Source organism: Kwoniella dejecticola, chromosome 3, assembly GCF_000512565.2.
Source record: "Kwoniella dejecticola CBS 10117 chromosome 3, complete sequence".
In the NCBI taxonomy this organism is placed as follows: Eukaryota; Fungi; Basidiomycota; class Tremellomycetes; order Tremellales; family Cryptococcaceae; genus Kwoniella; species Kwoniella dejecticola.
In genome coordinates this window covers 563017-577197 of record NC_089303.1, presented here as the reverse complement: position 1 = coordinate 577197, position 14181 = coordinate 563017, and the positions used below count along the sequence as shown (strand labels likewise).

The window sequence follows — 14181 nt, the reverse complement described above, 5'->3', positions numbered from 1 at the left end:
CATGTACACTTCACCGTGCATGTATTGTACGGCTCTGATCATGCGTTGCGCCTATGCTCATGATCAACCGGCCGTCCCTTAAGCGTACAACGGGACGCTAAACACTCTCATAGTGGAATTGGACATGTCATACATCCTCAATCCGAGTCCGCCCAGCTTGTCTTGCCTGATAGCCACAGAGACCTCTTGATATCCAAGTCGATATCATCGATTCCTGTTGACTGACAAGCCGAGACCAAACGTTCGCCAGCACTCGTATGTAATTCACCTTTGTGTGCCAAGCGAAGTCCCAGTCTGCCGAGCGGATCATAATCAGCGAAACAGAATAGAGAGCTTGGAGCGAATCAAGAAATGAGGGGGACTGACGTATGGCATAAATCCATTCTGAAAGTAGTCCACGAGATCTGTACACTCTTTATGTCATCCCTATGAGTGCTACTGGACCGAGAGTGCTCCACATGGAAAGCGTATTCTCCTGGCAGAACATACAAGTCCATTCCGGATAGATACATTTGAGCGGTGATAGCACTTCTCTCGAAGCCGTAGCCCTGTACCGGAAGAGTGCGAGACGTCAGGTCGTGTCCCAGTAATACCTGAAAAGCGGCACATGGACTTACGACGAATCGCTGATCGAACCATACGGGCGCATCACGTCTAAAAATCGGGTACACCTCATACCCTAGCTCGTATTCCTTGATCTCATAGTAGTCGGTTTCGCCAGCAACGAGAAGATGAGCATAGTCGGTAGCATGAGAAAGGACTGGATTGAGTGTCTCGAAGGCGTCAAGCGTCAAATCATGATACAGGCTCGCAAGCTCCTTTACAGGTCATACTCGCATGAGTCACAGATTCGATCGGAAATCGGGCTTTTGAGGGAACTCACTGATTTACTAGAAGGGCATACATCTCGTCTAGAATTGGCGACCTCCAGGTCCACCCATTCGAACGGAGGTATCACCAAAGCTGCTTCTCCTCTTTCCAGTCTTGTAGCCCAGCCTTTATCCCTGGTGTTCCTCAAGAATTTCTCGAGACCCTTCTGATAGTCTGTACACGGTTCGAAATCAACGTCCCACAGTAAAACCCAATCCGTTGTTGCGAACGTCCGAGCTACCGTTCGCCATGTGTTGAGCTGAAGTAGGTAGGGCGAAGTGACGAGGTGTATGTCCACGTTCCATGCAATCACCGGGTGATCATGCAGTAATTTGTCGAGGTGGAATAGCTGCTGTGTCGCGGTCTCATCGTCTGGGGGAACATAGAAAGCTACCGATATTGGGGCTTCGAGATGCATTCCACGTCAGCAGCAATTCATACTGAAAGCTCATTCTCTCTTCACAAAGGGCAAGGATTCGAAGAGCTCACCTCGACGCCGCTCCGCCAGCGCAACTAGCCTTCCTAAGCGGTCTCCAGTGATGAAGGTGAGCAATGTGATCTGCTCCGAGGTAAACGTGTCCTTCTTCTTTCGGTAGAATGGTATGACCTTCGCTTCGTACAAGTTGTGGGAGAACGAAGCTCTGATCAGAGACTGGATGATTGGATCGGGATTGGCGACCTCGAAAAGCCAAGTGATGTTTATCAAGTCATGGCTTTCGTGCCGATAGGTATGAACACTGAGATCGGTTTGAGCGGTGTACCAGATAACCGACGAGCGATCAGATTTCAATTGCCAGCGAAGTGCGATCCAAAATATGACGATCAATGGTATGCAACATGATACCAGTCTCAAGGAACGGACCATGTTCCCCTCTGCATGGGGAAAATATTCTCGTTCGAACAAACAAGTAGGATTGCAAGAGCAAAAGTAGTCAGTTAGTCACTTCGAGCTTGGACGCGTTTGATTTTCGCTTAAAACGGCGTGTCATCAAGCCCGATATTTCGAGAATACCTCCGCTCGGGATTTTCGCACACTGATTTCGCAATATAGTGAGAATGCATGGAGCGATAACTGCACAAAAACAACCAGTCTACAAACAGAAAGAATGCCTGATACAGTGAGAGGATTTAACAACTTATGGACAACCGGCTTATAACTTGGCTTGACGTGCCCTTCCAGTCTCCGCTGTTTGTTTCTGCGACAACCTGAGCTCCTCGAGAGAAGCTGTAGCAGAGTTGACCTCCCCATCGTGGTTCCAGCCTGGAAGATCAGCCAGATCTCGAGCAGGAGCGGCACGTCTCGATTTCAAGGCATCACCAGATCCGGCTCTCCACTTCCAGGATTCCTTCAGATCGTCAGCCAATCGACCCTCCAGCAACTCCACAATATGTTTACCGATGTTCGGCAGCAGCTTGAAAGAATGACTACACACGCATGCGATCAGCTTGGGTCGGCTATTTCGACGAGGAAGCAAGTGTGGTGTACTTACCCGCTATCACCGGAGGCTATGATGAAGTTCTTCCATTCAGGGTGCTCAGTGATCAAAAGGTTGGCATCGGCAGTATCAGTGCACCAACATAAAGCTTGGTTGAACCTCTTCTTGTGCTTGAACTTAGGCAAGAAGGCATCTATGGCTCTACCGATACTGGCATGCGATTCAAGTGGGATAGTGTCCGTTGGGTGTTTAGCATGAGATCGCGGGACGGAGATCTTCTTTTGCTTGGAAGCACCATATGGCTTATGTTGCTTGAACCGTGTGAACCCGGGGAACTCATCGCATACTTTGATGATACCGTACCTGATTATACAGATTGTCAGTATGTTGAATGATGCAGCGCTTCCATGGAAATGTGCGACAACTCACTCGTTTGGCTCGAAAAAGAAACCAAGATCACCGTTGTAGACGACCGGTATGTTTTTGTATTGAGCTGCTTCTTCCGGTGTAAGTTGGATATGAGCGTAAACCCAAGCCTGTGTACGACACTGTGTCAGTCACAAGATACTTACTGATTACTGGTATTCTATCTGGTAATCTATCGACTCACCTTGGACACACATTGTTCCTCCAGATCGACGAGCACCGACGTCCAGGCACCTGCCGCAAGTACAACTTTATCGGCATAGTACTTGGTACCGTCGACAGTCTCTACCCCAATACAGGTGGTACCATCGGCACCAAACAAGGGAGCTTTGAACGATCCGCCTCTGCATTGGAAATTAGCATTGATAATTGCGAATGAAGGAGCTTGCCTTCTGGCCATCGAGCAGGGTTGCTTCTTAACGAAGTAAAGACAGTATCGTAAGGTTATGCACTTACCCTCCGAAGCCGAATTTCACACCGGATGTCCTCAAGACTTCGCCGATACTGTTGATTGCCTTTGCAGCTGCCAGCCATCCTCCATCCGCATTCCAGATGGCCTTCCAGCCCTGCCAGAAGACAATCGTTAATAGTTGAGGGGGACAGCATTTTGAGCAGGAATTGCCCACTCACTTTGATCTGCTCTCGGTCAAGCTGCGGCGCTTTAGCTAGTATTTCATCTTCGGTGTCCAACCATTCTGTACATTTCTCAAGTCCGACTCCAGCCTCGATACTTGTCTTGTAGGCTTTCTTGAGGTATTCGATCTCTTCTGGAGAAGAGCCGGTATCAAGCTGCGAGTTGCGAAGGGCGATATACTTCAGCTAGGAGCGCTTATACGGTCGTGCCGACTTACTCTGCCTGTATTGTGGAAATACGGCTTAAACACCGGATCGTTTCTCCACATATCTCGAGCTTCAAGACTCAGCTGAATATCCACCGGGTTCCTGATTCGGATGCCCATAATCTTGTTCAGATCATTACCGGCAGACTGAGCGGAAGGTATCTCGTAGGTATCAAGAACAGTGATATTTACAGGCGTGTAACCGTTTCTTAGCAGGTGGAGGGCAGTCGAAGAACCCATTGTTCCTCCACCTCCTACAACTATCACCTTGGTATCGGCTCTTGATTTCGACATATTGAAAAAATGTGCGATGTGTGGTATGAGAATGACGATAAGGTAGTCCCTTTGGGGACAGATGAGCAAGGTATATATGCAAAGAGAGACATGGTCTGATAAGTCGCTATCGATTCATGGGTTATAAGCAGCGCGGAAAGGTGATTCCATTCTCGATATTTCACCATCGCAGATAGGATTCCGTGATATCGGTCTCAGGATTTTGCGATCTTGTCCGCATTCGGAGCGGACCGTGCCGCCACCAAAGGACTGCTTCTACGATCCTACTACTGCTCGCTGAACAGAGTGGTTTCACGATACTTCAGGCGATCGTCTGCAAATCCGAAGGGGACGAGTTCGCCCCTCCCCGGCCCCAGCATTTGGATTCTTTGCCCTAGAAGCTCGTGCTTGATGATACCCGACGAGGTCGAGTGAGCAAGTCCTCCAAAGCGAAAGCGGGGAAGATGTCCAGATCAAACCCCGCACGTGTAGACCACGTGTAACCCATGCGAAATCCGTCGCAATTGACTCGGCAAATTTGAAAAGCATCCGCTCAATTTGAAGGAGAACTGGCTAGTGGCCGATACCGGTCCGAAGTTATTCAGGACTCACCACCTTAGTGGGTGGGCTCTTCGATTTTCGTAGTTTCGATACAAAGTTTCCCGGTATCGCGGTAAATCGAACATCACGTTTCCGCCCATTCGGGTCTAAAAATTGTGCAAAAATCGATGACTTCCTCTGCTGTGATGCCTGAAGAGCCCTTATCGCCATCTGTGACCCCGCCAGTCTCAGCACTGGAGACTCCATGTACCGCATCATAAATTAAGGATCTGGCGGCAAGAAATGGGAGACCGACCGATAAATTCGAAAAAACGACAGATAGCAGATAAGCCCGAAACATGATATATAACCAGCCAGAATCTCCAGCTTTCCCCCTCTTTGTTTTCACCATCAAACCTCGAGCAACAAGCTTCGACAATTGAATTTTTCTGAAGTCGAAGGAGAACGATCAACAACCACAATGGCCGAGTTCGACGCTGGACCACCCAATACCAGAGCAGCCGGTAATGACGATGCTCTGCGAATTAAGAATGACACCAACCGGGCTCACACCAACGATGACGGCCTGGTCGATATGGTAGCTTATCAGAATGAAGTGCCCTTATGGAAACGAATTCATCAACACAGTTTGACTCAGATGTTCTTGATGAGTATCCAGGCGTTCTGTGGTCCCGCAATGGCTGATGCCATCGCCGGTCTCGGTGGTGGTGGTCTTGCTACCCCCCAAACTTCTAACATTGCGTGAGTGTATGTGATCTACTGGGCCAGGGCACTATACTCACGCGGTAGTCTACCTTCAGTACTTCCATCAACTACGCATGTCTTGCCATTAGTGAGTGACCACAGACCAAACGTCAAAAGTACATAGGCTCAAGCTTGTTGATAGCTTGTTTGTTCGGTGGACCGATTGTGAACCGATTGGGTACCAAATGGGCTTTGGTCCTCGGAGCCATGTCTTTCCCTATCCGAGGTGCATCTTACTATTGCAACAGTAAATTTGGAGTTCAATGGGTGAGTCCTGCGCCCATCGGTCGTGCGATGCTCAAAAAGGAGAATGCAGCTGACGATATATTTAACCAACAGTTCTTGATCTTCGGTGCTTTCTTCACCGGTACCGGAAGTGGTTGTTGGTATGTTGCCGAGTCTGGGACCATCATGTCCATCGCCCCCAGCGGTGCTCGAGGAAAATATTTGGCCCTGTGGATTGTCGCTCGTAACCTCGGTCAATTGATTGGTGGGGCTATCAACCTATCCAAGAACCATACTGCTGGTGTGACTGGTGGTGTTACTCCTGACACATACATCGCTTTCCTGATCATCGAGAGTCTTGCGTGAGTGCAATGATTCGTAGCAAGTAACTAATGTTGCGAGCGAAGCTGATTATGTGGTCTGCAGATTCCCCTTCGCTTGGCTGATCACCCCCCTCCACAATGTCGTCCGATCTGACGGTACCCGGGTCAGAGTCTCCGAGAAAATCGCTACAAAGGCCGAATTCAAATTGATCAAGACTACCATGACTTCTAAGCTAATCTTGCTCTCCGCTCTTTGGGCTGCCTGGTCTTTCTTCTACAGGTACGTGCAAACATGCCTGCAGGACACGGAATATTGATGCTGACTACATTCTTATCAGCGGAACTTGGTCAACCTACCTCGGTACCTACTTCTCGACCCGAGCACGAGCTCTTTCTTCGCTTATCTCTCCGTTCTTCTGCATGTGAGTCTTTTCGCTCACTCACCGTAACTCTTGGTCACGTCAGCTGATCAAGTGCATTACAGTGTCGGTTGTTTCGGTCTTGGTTTCATCCTGGACATGAAGGGTGTCAGCCAGAGACGACGAGCTCAATACGGATTATTCACCGTGATCATCCTCAACACCGGTGTTTACATCTGGACGATCATCATGCAGACAAAATTCAACAAACACAGTCCCGGAAAGATTGATTGGGTCGACAAGCTTTATCCTTCCGCATTCTTACCCTACTTCTTTGTCCAAACCACCGGTCCACTCTCGCAGTCATACATGTATTGGCTCCTTTCGTCATTCGCTACCGACGCTCAAGCCAACGTACGAAATGGTGCCGCCTTTAGATGTCTCGAAGCTGTTGGCCAAGCTATCTCATATGGTATGAACACACAAATCAAGACTTCACCTCTCATCGGTTTCTGCGTCACCTTCGGCCTTATGGCTGCTGCTTTGGGTCCTATGATCGTCCTTGTCAATACGACACCCAATGAGATCCCCGCCGATGCCCTTGACGCGGAGGAACATGCCAGAGAAATTGACCAGAGTAGAAAAGAAGGCGAAAAGGCAGAGAAGGAGGAAGATATCAACTACGCTGTCAGTAGAGCTTGAGAGAAATATCCTCAAGGCCATGGACCCAGAAGCTCAGCCCTGGGATCACTGATCTAGCATGGATGGAAACGATATAGTCTTAGTCGGGACATCTGGAGGTCGTTAAGTGTTGGATATTCACGGATGGAAGGTGACCATATTTTGTGTTACAATTTTGAATAGTTGCTTCGTTGTGTTTCTTCTCTGTTAGAGTCGTATGATGGTATTCGCAAATGAAGGGGTTATGTTTCTCATGTGTTGTGCGAGATCAACGTCAGATCAGACTAACGCAGTCGTTGCTCTGCCCTGCCATCGATATATCGCTTAGCAAAGAACGTGGATCGCAGATGGGCATCATCGTGAGTTGAGTATTCATACAGACAGAACAAATTATATGAAGTGTTGGAAAGCATTAAGCCCTCTGACAAGAAAATGCCAGACACAAAAATCCATCATTGAGCTGAGGGTGGTAGATCTCCCGCTGAAAATAGTTCAACATGAATTCTATTTTGATCGACTCCAAGCTTTTTCAGTTCGTTCACTTGGGCGAGCATGAAGCTCTCGGGTCCGCACAAGCTACAATTCAAAATTGATGCCGACCGTCAGTCTGGGCTCACAGCAGAGAGATCCTGAGAAACGCGACCCACAAATACTGGGCGTCCTTGTCCGCGATGTGCAGGTCATCTTGAATCGCCCGCAGGTCTAATCTGCCCCTGATATCATAGTCTCGACCTTGAACTGCATCGGCAGAAGGAGAGCTGTAGAAGACCTTGTACTTGACGTTGGGGAATCGCGTAGTGACGTCCCGAATGTGGCTTCCGAAAGCGTGGACGTCCTCATTTCGAGCGACAGTGGCATATGTGATCGGTTTCTTCGGGTTGCCGAGCTGAGAGTTCAGAATAGATAGTAGTGCTGTCTGTCCGACTCCAGCTGAGAGGAGGACAAGTGGCGAATCTGGCTTGGAAGACGAAGGTTCGTAGAAGAAATCACCGTATGGCGACGCCACGTCGATCAAAGAACCTTCGTGCAGCTTGGCGTGCAACAGATTGGACATCCTGCGTAGCGATTTTAGCATTCCGCAATTTCTGGGAAAGGCGACAAACTGAGAGCGGCAGTTCCGGACTCACCATCCTGGATTTGCGGGTACAGTGGGATCAGACTTCGTAGGAATTGATACTCCGTCTTCCCGCTTCACGCTGATCCTAAAGTGTTCGCCATTCCAGCTATCCGACAACGAGTATTGCCTAGCTTGCTTGTATCCTAGGGCAGGAATGTACAGCGAGACCGCTATGTACTGGCCAGGGTGATACTTGGGTAGGGGTTTGCCGGTATTTTCGACTGGTTTGAGGTAAAAAGATGTAATCTCGTCTGATTCTTTGACTCTCTTCTCAACTTTGAACTGTCTCCATCCTTCCCACCCCCCCGCTTGCACGGCTGTCGAATAAAATTCCTGCTCTCGATTGATGAAGATCTGACCGTGTTTATTACATCAGTCACTACCCATTCAATGCAAGAAGACATCGCTTTGAAACTGCTTAGAAGCAATCTGGACTTACCTTTGCTAAATTCCAGTATCCGTTATACCACGCATCTCCTATCTCAGTCGTCACCGCATCTCCAAGAATGTCCACGATCGCTTGGATCAGGTGTTTCCCAACGATACCATATTGTTCAGCCACTATGTGTAGCGAGGTATGTTTGTACGCGATCCTGTCGACCACAGGGAGAAGCGGTGTGAGATCATCGATGTTACATGCGTAAGCATACACTGCTGAGGCCAACGCTCGAGGCTGATGACCCAGCTGAGGAGGAGGGTGAGCATCATGTTAGCTATTCACCTTATGCGAATTGGATCATGCTGGGATGGCGAGACTCACTTTTTGCGACGATTCAGAGAAGACATCTCTCAGCTCAGGATGAGCTAGAATCATGTTCTTGTCTACATGGCACAGTATCAGCGCCTGCCGTTAAGACGGATAGATCACAAAATGAGTAAGACTTGCAGAAATGAGTTGTTATAGTCACCCCATGTTCAGCTAGGATAGGCGCCGTGGATTTGATGATCTCTCGCTGTTTTTGGGTGAGAGGAGGAACATCCGGAATCTTGGTCTCCTCAGTCATATTTGGATCACATCGATGCGTCGGGTCGGGCAAGGGCAGTCCGCTGTGCTTCTTTCAGCGTTGAATCTTTCTCATACTTCTGCGTGGACCCACCTGGAGAAAGGACAGCCTGAAGGTCCATCTACCTTCTTCCCGCTCACGGGACATTGCGATTGCTGTCGATTCTTGTTCTGCTCAGGCTCACTTGATGGGGTTTCTGACTTTGATCCCGATATCGTCCTCCAGGCAGCGGCAGCAGCAACGAAGGCTATTGTGTTTTTAATTTCCATGATTGTGCTTGTGCTATTTGTTAGTTTAGTGACGATGCCCTCGAGTGTAGCCCTCTTCTGCACACACACATATATATATATATTGATCCATTAGCTTCATCGAGGCCAGTGAATACGATGCAGGTTTCATATTGATCATCTTGTCAAAAGCTTAGCGAGACAGTCCGAGTTCAGGCGACTCATTTTACAATACCAAGCACATCATTAGGGGATTGAAATGCTTCTTGGCCAATCAGCCGAGATCTAAAGGATCAGCACGGCCGTAAGGGTCAGATGTGCTCCCCCTTTCCCAGCATCAACACCCGTTGGGCGGTATGGTAAGCAAATCACCCATTGATTTGATTTTGGAAGGCCGCGGAAAGGATGGGTTCCAGGCGGGGGCGGGTTCCGGTAAATAAAGCAGCGGATGCGAGAAGGATCCAACCAAAAGGAGACGATGTGTAAGCAATGGTATTCCGCAAGGAACAAATCGGAATGTCATCGTTGGTAACAAAGGGTCTGTGCAGGAATCGCGAGGTTTTAAGGGTCCACAAGCGATCTGTGAGCTATGTCTCGAATTTTGCGAGGGGACGCGCGGGGAGCATATGCGTAGCTAGACCTGTCCTCTAGTCTGTCAGTCGAGGTTCAACGATCTCGCAGGTCGTATGCGACCATGCAATCTGCCGATCATGCCAAGTGCTGTGTAAGGGAGATAAAGCGCTTCGCGAAAAAGTCTAAGTTAAATGTCGGAAAGAAACGCGTCACGTCCTTCGGATCACCCGCGAAGCCGAATCCGCTTGTTCTCCATCCGTCAATGTATTGATGACTCAAGATAATTGTACTTGAGACGAAGGGCAAAGAGATTACTACGCGCATGAGTCTAGTGCATATATACAGATCCTAGGCCTTTGGAACGGGAACAGTAGTTCCGTCCGCCAGAATACTCTTGATGATCCGAGCAGGATTACCTACAGCTACCACTCTATCCGGGATATCCTTTGTTACTACTGATCCAGCACCGACTGTGACGCCATCACCTATTGTGACCCCAGGACAGATGATGACACCTCCTCCTATCCAGCAGTCTTCACCAATCACAATGGGCTTAGCCCATTCTGGTCCTTTCAAGCCATTTCGCTCTTCTGGTGAGATGGGATGACAAGGCGTGTAAAGACGACAGCTTCCCCCGATCATGGTTCGGTTGCCTATGTTTACTGGATCCGCAAGTTGGTCCTCAGCTATGAACCCTTTGTACATGCTCTTACGCAATCATTCTAAGCGTGTAGGCCTCTGTTGATCGAGATGGTGATTGACTCACTTGGGCAGACATCGATAAGTTGACAATCCGGTCCTAAGTACACATCATATCCTAGCGTGATATTGAAACCCTACCGCCCGACTTCATCAGAATCATCGACCTTTCGTGATCTCCAGACACAAGTAGACCCAGACAAGGAGCGCCTGATCATTCCCTCAACTCACATATTCGCACGAAAAGGGGAGCGCGATAGAAGATTGACCTTTGTCCTGCTGTAACAGACTAATGAATCCCTCAGCCAGCTTCATCCTCCTCTCCGTATTCCTCTCTTGGTTGAACTGATACACCTTCTCCGCTGATTCATCTCTTACTCTAGTGAGATATGGCTGGAACGCAAGATATGGTTTTCCAGAAATCATCAATTCCAGCTGGACTGTATCTTCCCCTTCTCTGACCGGTGGAGGTCGAGCAATCATGTCGAATGAGGACATTTCTTAGTGATCTTGGCTGTATTCTTGCTGCGTTCGTACGTCTGAGTGTCTGACAACGAGCTGATGCTCTATGCTTTCCATCAAAACGATGCTTTGGATCTGTCATCCAGTGAGTGCGCCCATGAAGTATCGTTGCATATCACCTTCTCAGTAACTTAGTCTTCTTGGCGTTGCGCTGTAATAGAGCGGGGCAGCTTGGTGACGTACATCATGGATCTCCACTTGGATACCAAGCGAGGATCAGGAGTAACTTCGGATAAACAAGGTGAAGCGATCATCTCGTAGTTTGAACGTTTGAACGAGCAGCGTTGACACATAACCTTTCCGAACAGCAGGTTGACTCGTACTTCCAGCTGAATACGTATTGCGATAATCACGCACAGCCTGTCCGATCCAATTGCCATGCATATCTGAATATAAAGGTACCAATAAATTCGTATATATATCTGGACACCCTGCCCACAGCGTCGTAATCAAGCACGAACCTATGCCTTGAATTCCTCCTCGAAAGCAGCCTTCTTATCTTCATGTTCGGCATGCGCAACCTTCTGTGCTTCCTCGTGCATCTTCTTCTCAGCTGCCATATTGGCTTCCTTGACGTGGTCTGGGTCGTACACCACAGCGGCCTCTTCGGTGGTAAGACCCTTGGTCTCTCTGATCATGAACCAGAATAACCCGATGTAGATCGCATCGACAGCGACGTAGACAGCGTAGTATCTCCAGCTGATAGCGCTGAGAGCTACCGGGTTGGCGAATTGGTTGAACGATTGAGCACAATTTTGAGCGAGTAAGAGCAAAGCGGCGGCCTTGGCTCTCAAGGCAAGAGGGCAGATTTCGGGAACGTATAACATGGGTAATGGAGTAAGGGCCAAAGAGTAGAAGCCCATGAAGATGAAGATGAAGGGGATCATAGCGACACCGGTCGATTCGTGGTGGTTTGTGTTATACCCTCCAGCCAGACCGAGGATCATGACGAACGAGCAGAACATTCCGATGATTGAGGTGAGGAATAAGGGTCTTCTCCCGAATCGCTCGACGAGACTGGCACCGGACATCGAGATGAACCAATTCCAGATGGCCAAACCACCATTGACACCAGTTGTCTGAGCGGGTCGAGTGACGCCGACAGTCTTGAGAACGGGGACCAAGTAGTATTGCACGACACCGTTTCCAACCCATTGGGTAGCGGTACCAAGGATGATGATCACGAAGAATCGTCGAAGGTTACCCTTGGTGTGGAACCAGGCGAGCCAAGAAGCGGATTCAGCGGCTTTTTCGAGTTCAACGGATGCTCGGATTTCCCTCATTTCGAGCAACACAAGCTCGTCATCCATTTTACCGTTGGCACTGCGACGGACCATCGTTAGCCAAAGATCTCTGTGTTTCCGCATGAATGCAGTATGACTCACTGATAGGTCGCCAAGATTTTGTGGGCTTCGTCGGCACGCCCTTTCTTCACCAGCCATCGAGGAGATTGAGGGATGAAGTATGCTCCGAGACCGAGCAGAAGAGGACCGAAACCTTGGACAAGGGTGGGTACTCGCCATGACCACGAGCTGGTACCAGGGTAGTAGACCATAGCGAAAGTGAGCCAAGCCGCAAAGATGGATCCGATCTGAGACAGAGACCAAGTCAGTTCCATACATCAACCGTGATATCGATTAGGGCGACTCACATAGTAAGTGGTATTGAGGAAACCACCCGCATAGTGTCGGATTCGGGGGTGAGCCAGCTCAGGAACAAGTGCAGCAGCAGTGACCTCTGTATTTCCTTTAGCTATCGGGCCTGCTAACCGGTTTCACGCGGACTCACGGGCAGCAGCAGTACCAACACCTAGGAGCACTCGAGAACCGACAAGTTGTGAAACAGAATGACAGAAACCTCCGAGTAGAGCACCGGCAAACATGAACAAAGCACCCATGTACTACGCGAGATCCATTAGCGTGTGCCAAGGGTATGCATGACTTGGTGACGGCGGCTTACTAGTCCAATTTTTCGACCGTATCGATCGACCATCCACGCAATAACGAAGGTAAGTGGGATTTTCGGGCTTTTATCATGTCTCGTTGGCTATGACTGGCGGACACTGCCTATATGCGATCACTCACAGGTAGTATGAAGCGGCGATCAAACCAAGTTTAGTTCCGGTTGGTGTACCCTGCACGAGAAACCCAGGATAAGTCTATCTATGATCTCCCTCGATCGTCAAGACACAACTCACGAAATCGTGATTCCACTCGGTAAGAGCTTGAAGACCGTTCAATAATGATCCATCGTATCCCAAGGAGTATACAGCAGTGTAAAGAGTGATGATGTGGACGAATCCTACATTACACAGATAAGCATCGGTATATACAGACCGAACGATAGGTGCATACTTACCGACTCTCATACCAGGATCTTTCCACCATTTGGCATTGGTGTTATTTGGTAAGTCCGAAAACTTGGTAGCCATCTTGAATATACTTCGCGAAGTACGCTAGAATGAAATCACTTTAGATAATATTGTTGGGGACACCGCGGGGACGTTTCTTCTTTCTGGAGACAGGCTTCTTATACTTTTTCTGGGTGGGTCGTTGTCCCATGAATGGAATCGATGCAATGGAGTTCACGGATCGTTTCGGCTGTTCCCTCCTCAAGAACATGGGCTACCGGTCCGCTGAGCCAAGATCGACATCCTGTTCTTGATGGCAAGTCTAGGTTAAAGAACAGAGGTTTTCTCGATGCTGAGGATGTTTTTTGTTTGGATCATGACGGAGGAACCTCGGACATGACGAAAAGATGAAGGTCAAAGTCATAAGACCCCTACAGGTAACGATATCGAGCAGAAATTACCAAGAACAGTTGATTTTAGATTTGGTGCGGTTTAAGCGGTACAAAGGGGCATAGGGCTCCCAGAGTCCTCCACAGCCGCGTACACTAAGCGTCAGGAACGTCTGGATGCGGATTCATTCCTAACTGCCCCGAACAGCTTTCCCTGATCGGACTACTCATATTCTAATCGTTTCAGCAGGCTCGAGTCACCAGCCAAGAATAGGCGAGCGACACTTGGACCAAGAGAGATACAAGTTGGGCTTTGCGTCTATTTAGGCGTATTCGGGTAAGATGGACCCGATGCCATGCCAAGTATCTACCATGCGATGCATTCTCCGGGGTTTCACCATGACAGACGACTTCTCTCTTCCTTTGCTTGCAGTCTCAACAAGCCATCAGACAACTTGTCGAAAGGAATTGCCGTGGTATCTCCAGAAGGAAGACGCCTCAATTGTTGACAATGTTCCGGTCCTCCGTTGCTGGCCAATTGTCTCCGCCGATGAGTCGGACCG

The 14181-nt window shown here is 49.0% G+C and overlaps 6 protein-coding genes across 6 annotated transcripts; 1 reads left to right on the top strand and 5 right to left on the bottom strand.

Moving 5' to 3' along the window:
- Positions 1-137: 137 nt before the first annotated feature.
- Positions 138-1735, bottom strand: I303_102608 (uncharacterized protein; the record flags this gene model as incomplete). Its single annotated transcript, XM_018405961.1, has 5 exons — positions 138-294; positions 367-548; positions 618-818; positions 884-1275; positions 1360-1735. The coding sequence occupies 5 exons, from the start codon at positions 1733-1735 to the stop codon at positions 138-140; spliced, it is 1308 nt and encodes a 435-aa protein (XP_018264455.1).
- A 286-nt stretch (positions 1736-2021) lies between these two features.
- On the bottom strand, positions 2022-3865 carry I303_102607 (uncharacterized protein; the record flags this gene model as incomplete). The annotated part of the gene is made up of 7 exons (XM_018405960.1): positions 2022-2295; positions 2361-2669; positions 2736-2842; positions 2917-3076; positions 3189-3298; positions 3363-3521; positions 3584-3865. The coding sequence occupies 7 exons, from the start codon at positions 3863-3865 to the stop codon at positions 2022-2024; spliced, it is 1401 nt and encodes a 466-aa protein (XP_018264454.1).
- Positions 3866-4865: 1000 nt separating this feature from the next.
- On the top strand, positions 4866-6758 carry I303_102606 (uncharacterized protein; the record flags this gene model as incomplete). The annotated part of the gene is made up of 7 exons (XM_018405959.1): positions 4866-5146; positions 5206-5237; positions 5292-5416; positions 5489-5736; positions 5801-5977; positions 6036-6119; positions 6182-6758. 7 exons carry the CDS (start codon positions 4866-4868, stop codon positions 6756-6758), a joined length of 1524 nt encoding a protein of 507 aa, XP_018264453.1.
- Positions 6759-7189: 431 nt separating this feature from the next.
- Positions 7190-9127, bottom strand: I303_102605 (uncharacterized protein; the record flags this gene model as incomplete). The annotated part of the gene is made up of 7 exons (XM_065968586.1): positions 7190-7313; positions 7385-7792; positions 7865-8208; positions 8294-8539; positions 8615-8676; positions 8741-8901; positions 8952-9127. The coding sequence occupies 7 exons, from the start codon at positions 9125-9127 to the stop codon at positions 7190-7192; spliced, it is 1521 nt and encodes a 506-aa protein (XP_065824658.1).
- Positions 9128-10006: 879 nt separating this feature from the next.
- Positions 10007-10855, bottom strand: I303_102604 (uncharacterized protein; the record flags this gene model as incomplete). Its single annotated transcript, XM_018405957.1, has 3 exons — positions 10007-10320; positions 10425-10494; positions 10589-10855. 3 exons carry the CDS (start codon positions 10853-10855, stop codon positions 10007-10009), a joined length of 651 nt encoding a protein of 216 aa, XP_018264451.1.
- Positions 10856-11340: 485 nt separating this feature from the next.
- Positions 11341-13310, bottom strand: I303_102603 (uncharacterized protein; the record flags this gene model as incomplete). Its single annotated transcript, XM_018405956.1, has 8 exons — positions 11341-12202; positions 12265-12470; positions 12531-12616; positions 12668-12779; positions 12839-12905; positions 12964-13013; positions 13077-13180; positions 13238-13310. The coding sequence occupies 8 exons, from the start codon at positions 13308-13310 to the stop codon at positions 11341-11343; spliced, it is 1560 nt and encodes a 519-aa protein (XP_018264450.1).
- Between the last annotated feature and the right edge of the window lie 871 nt (positions 13311-14181).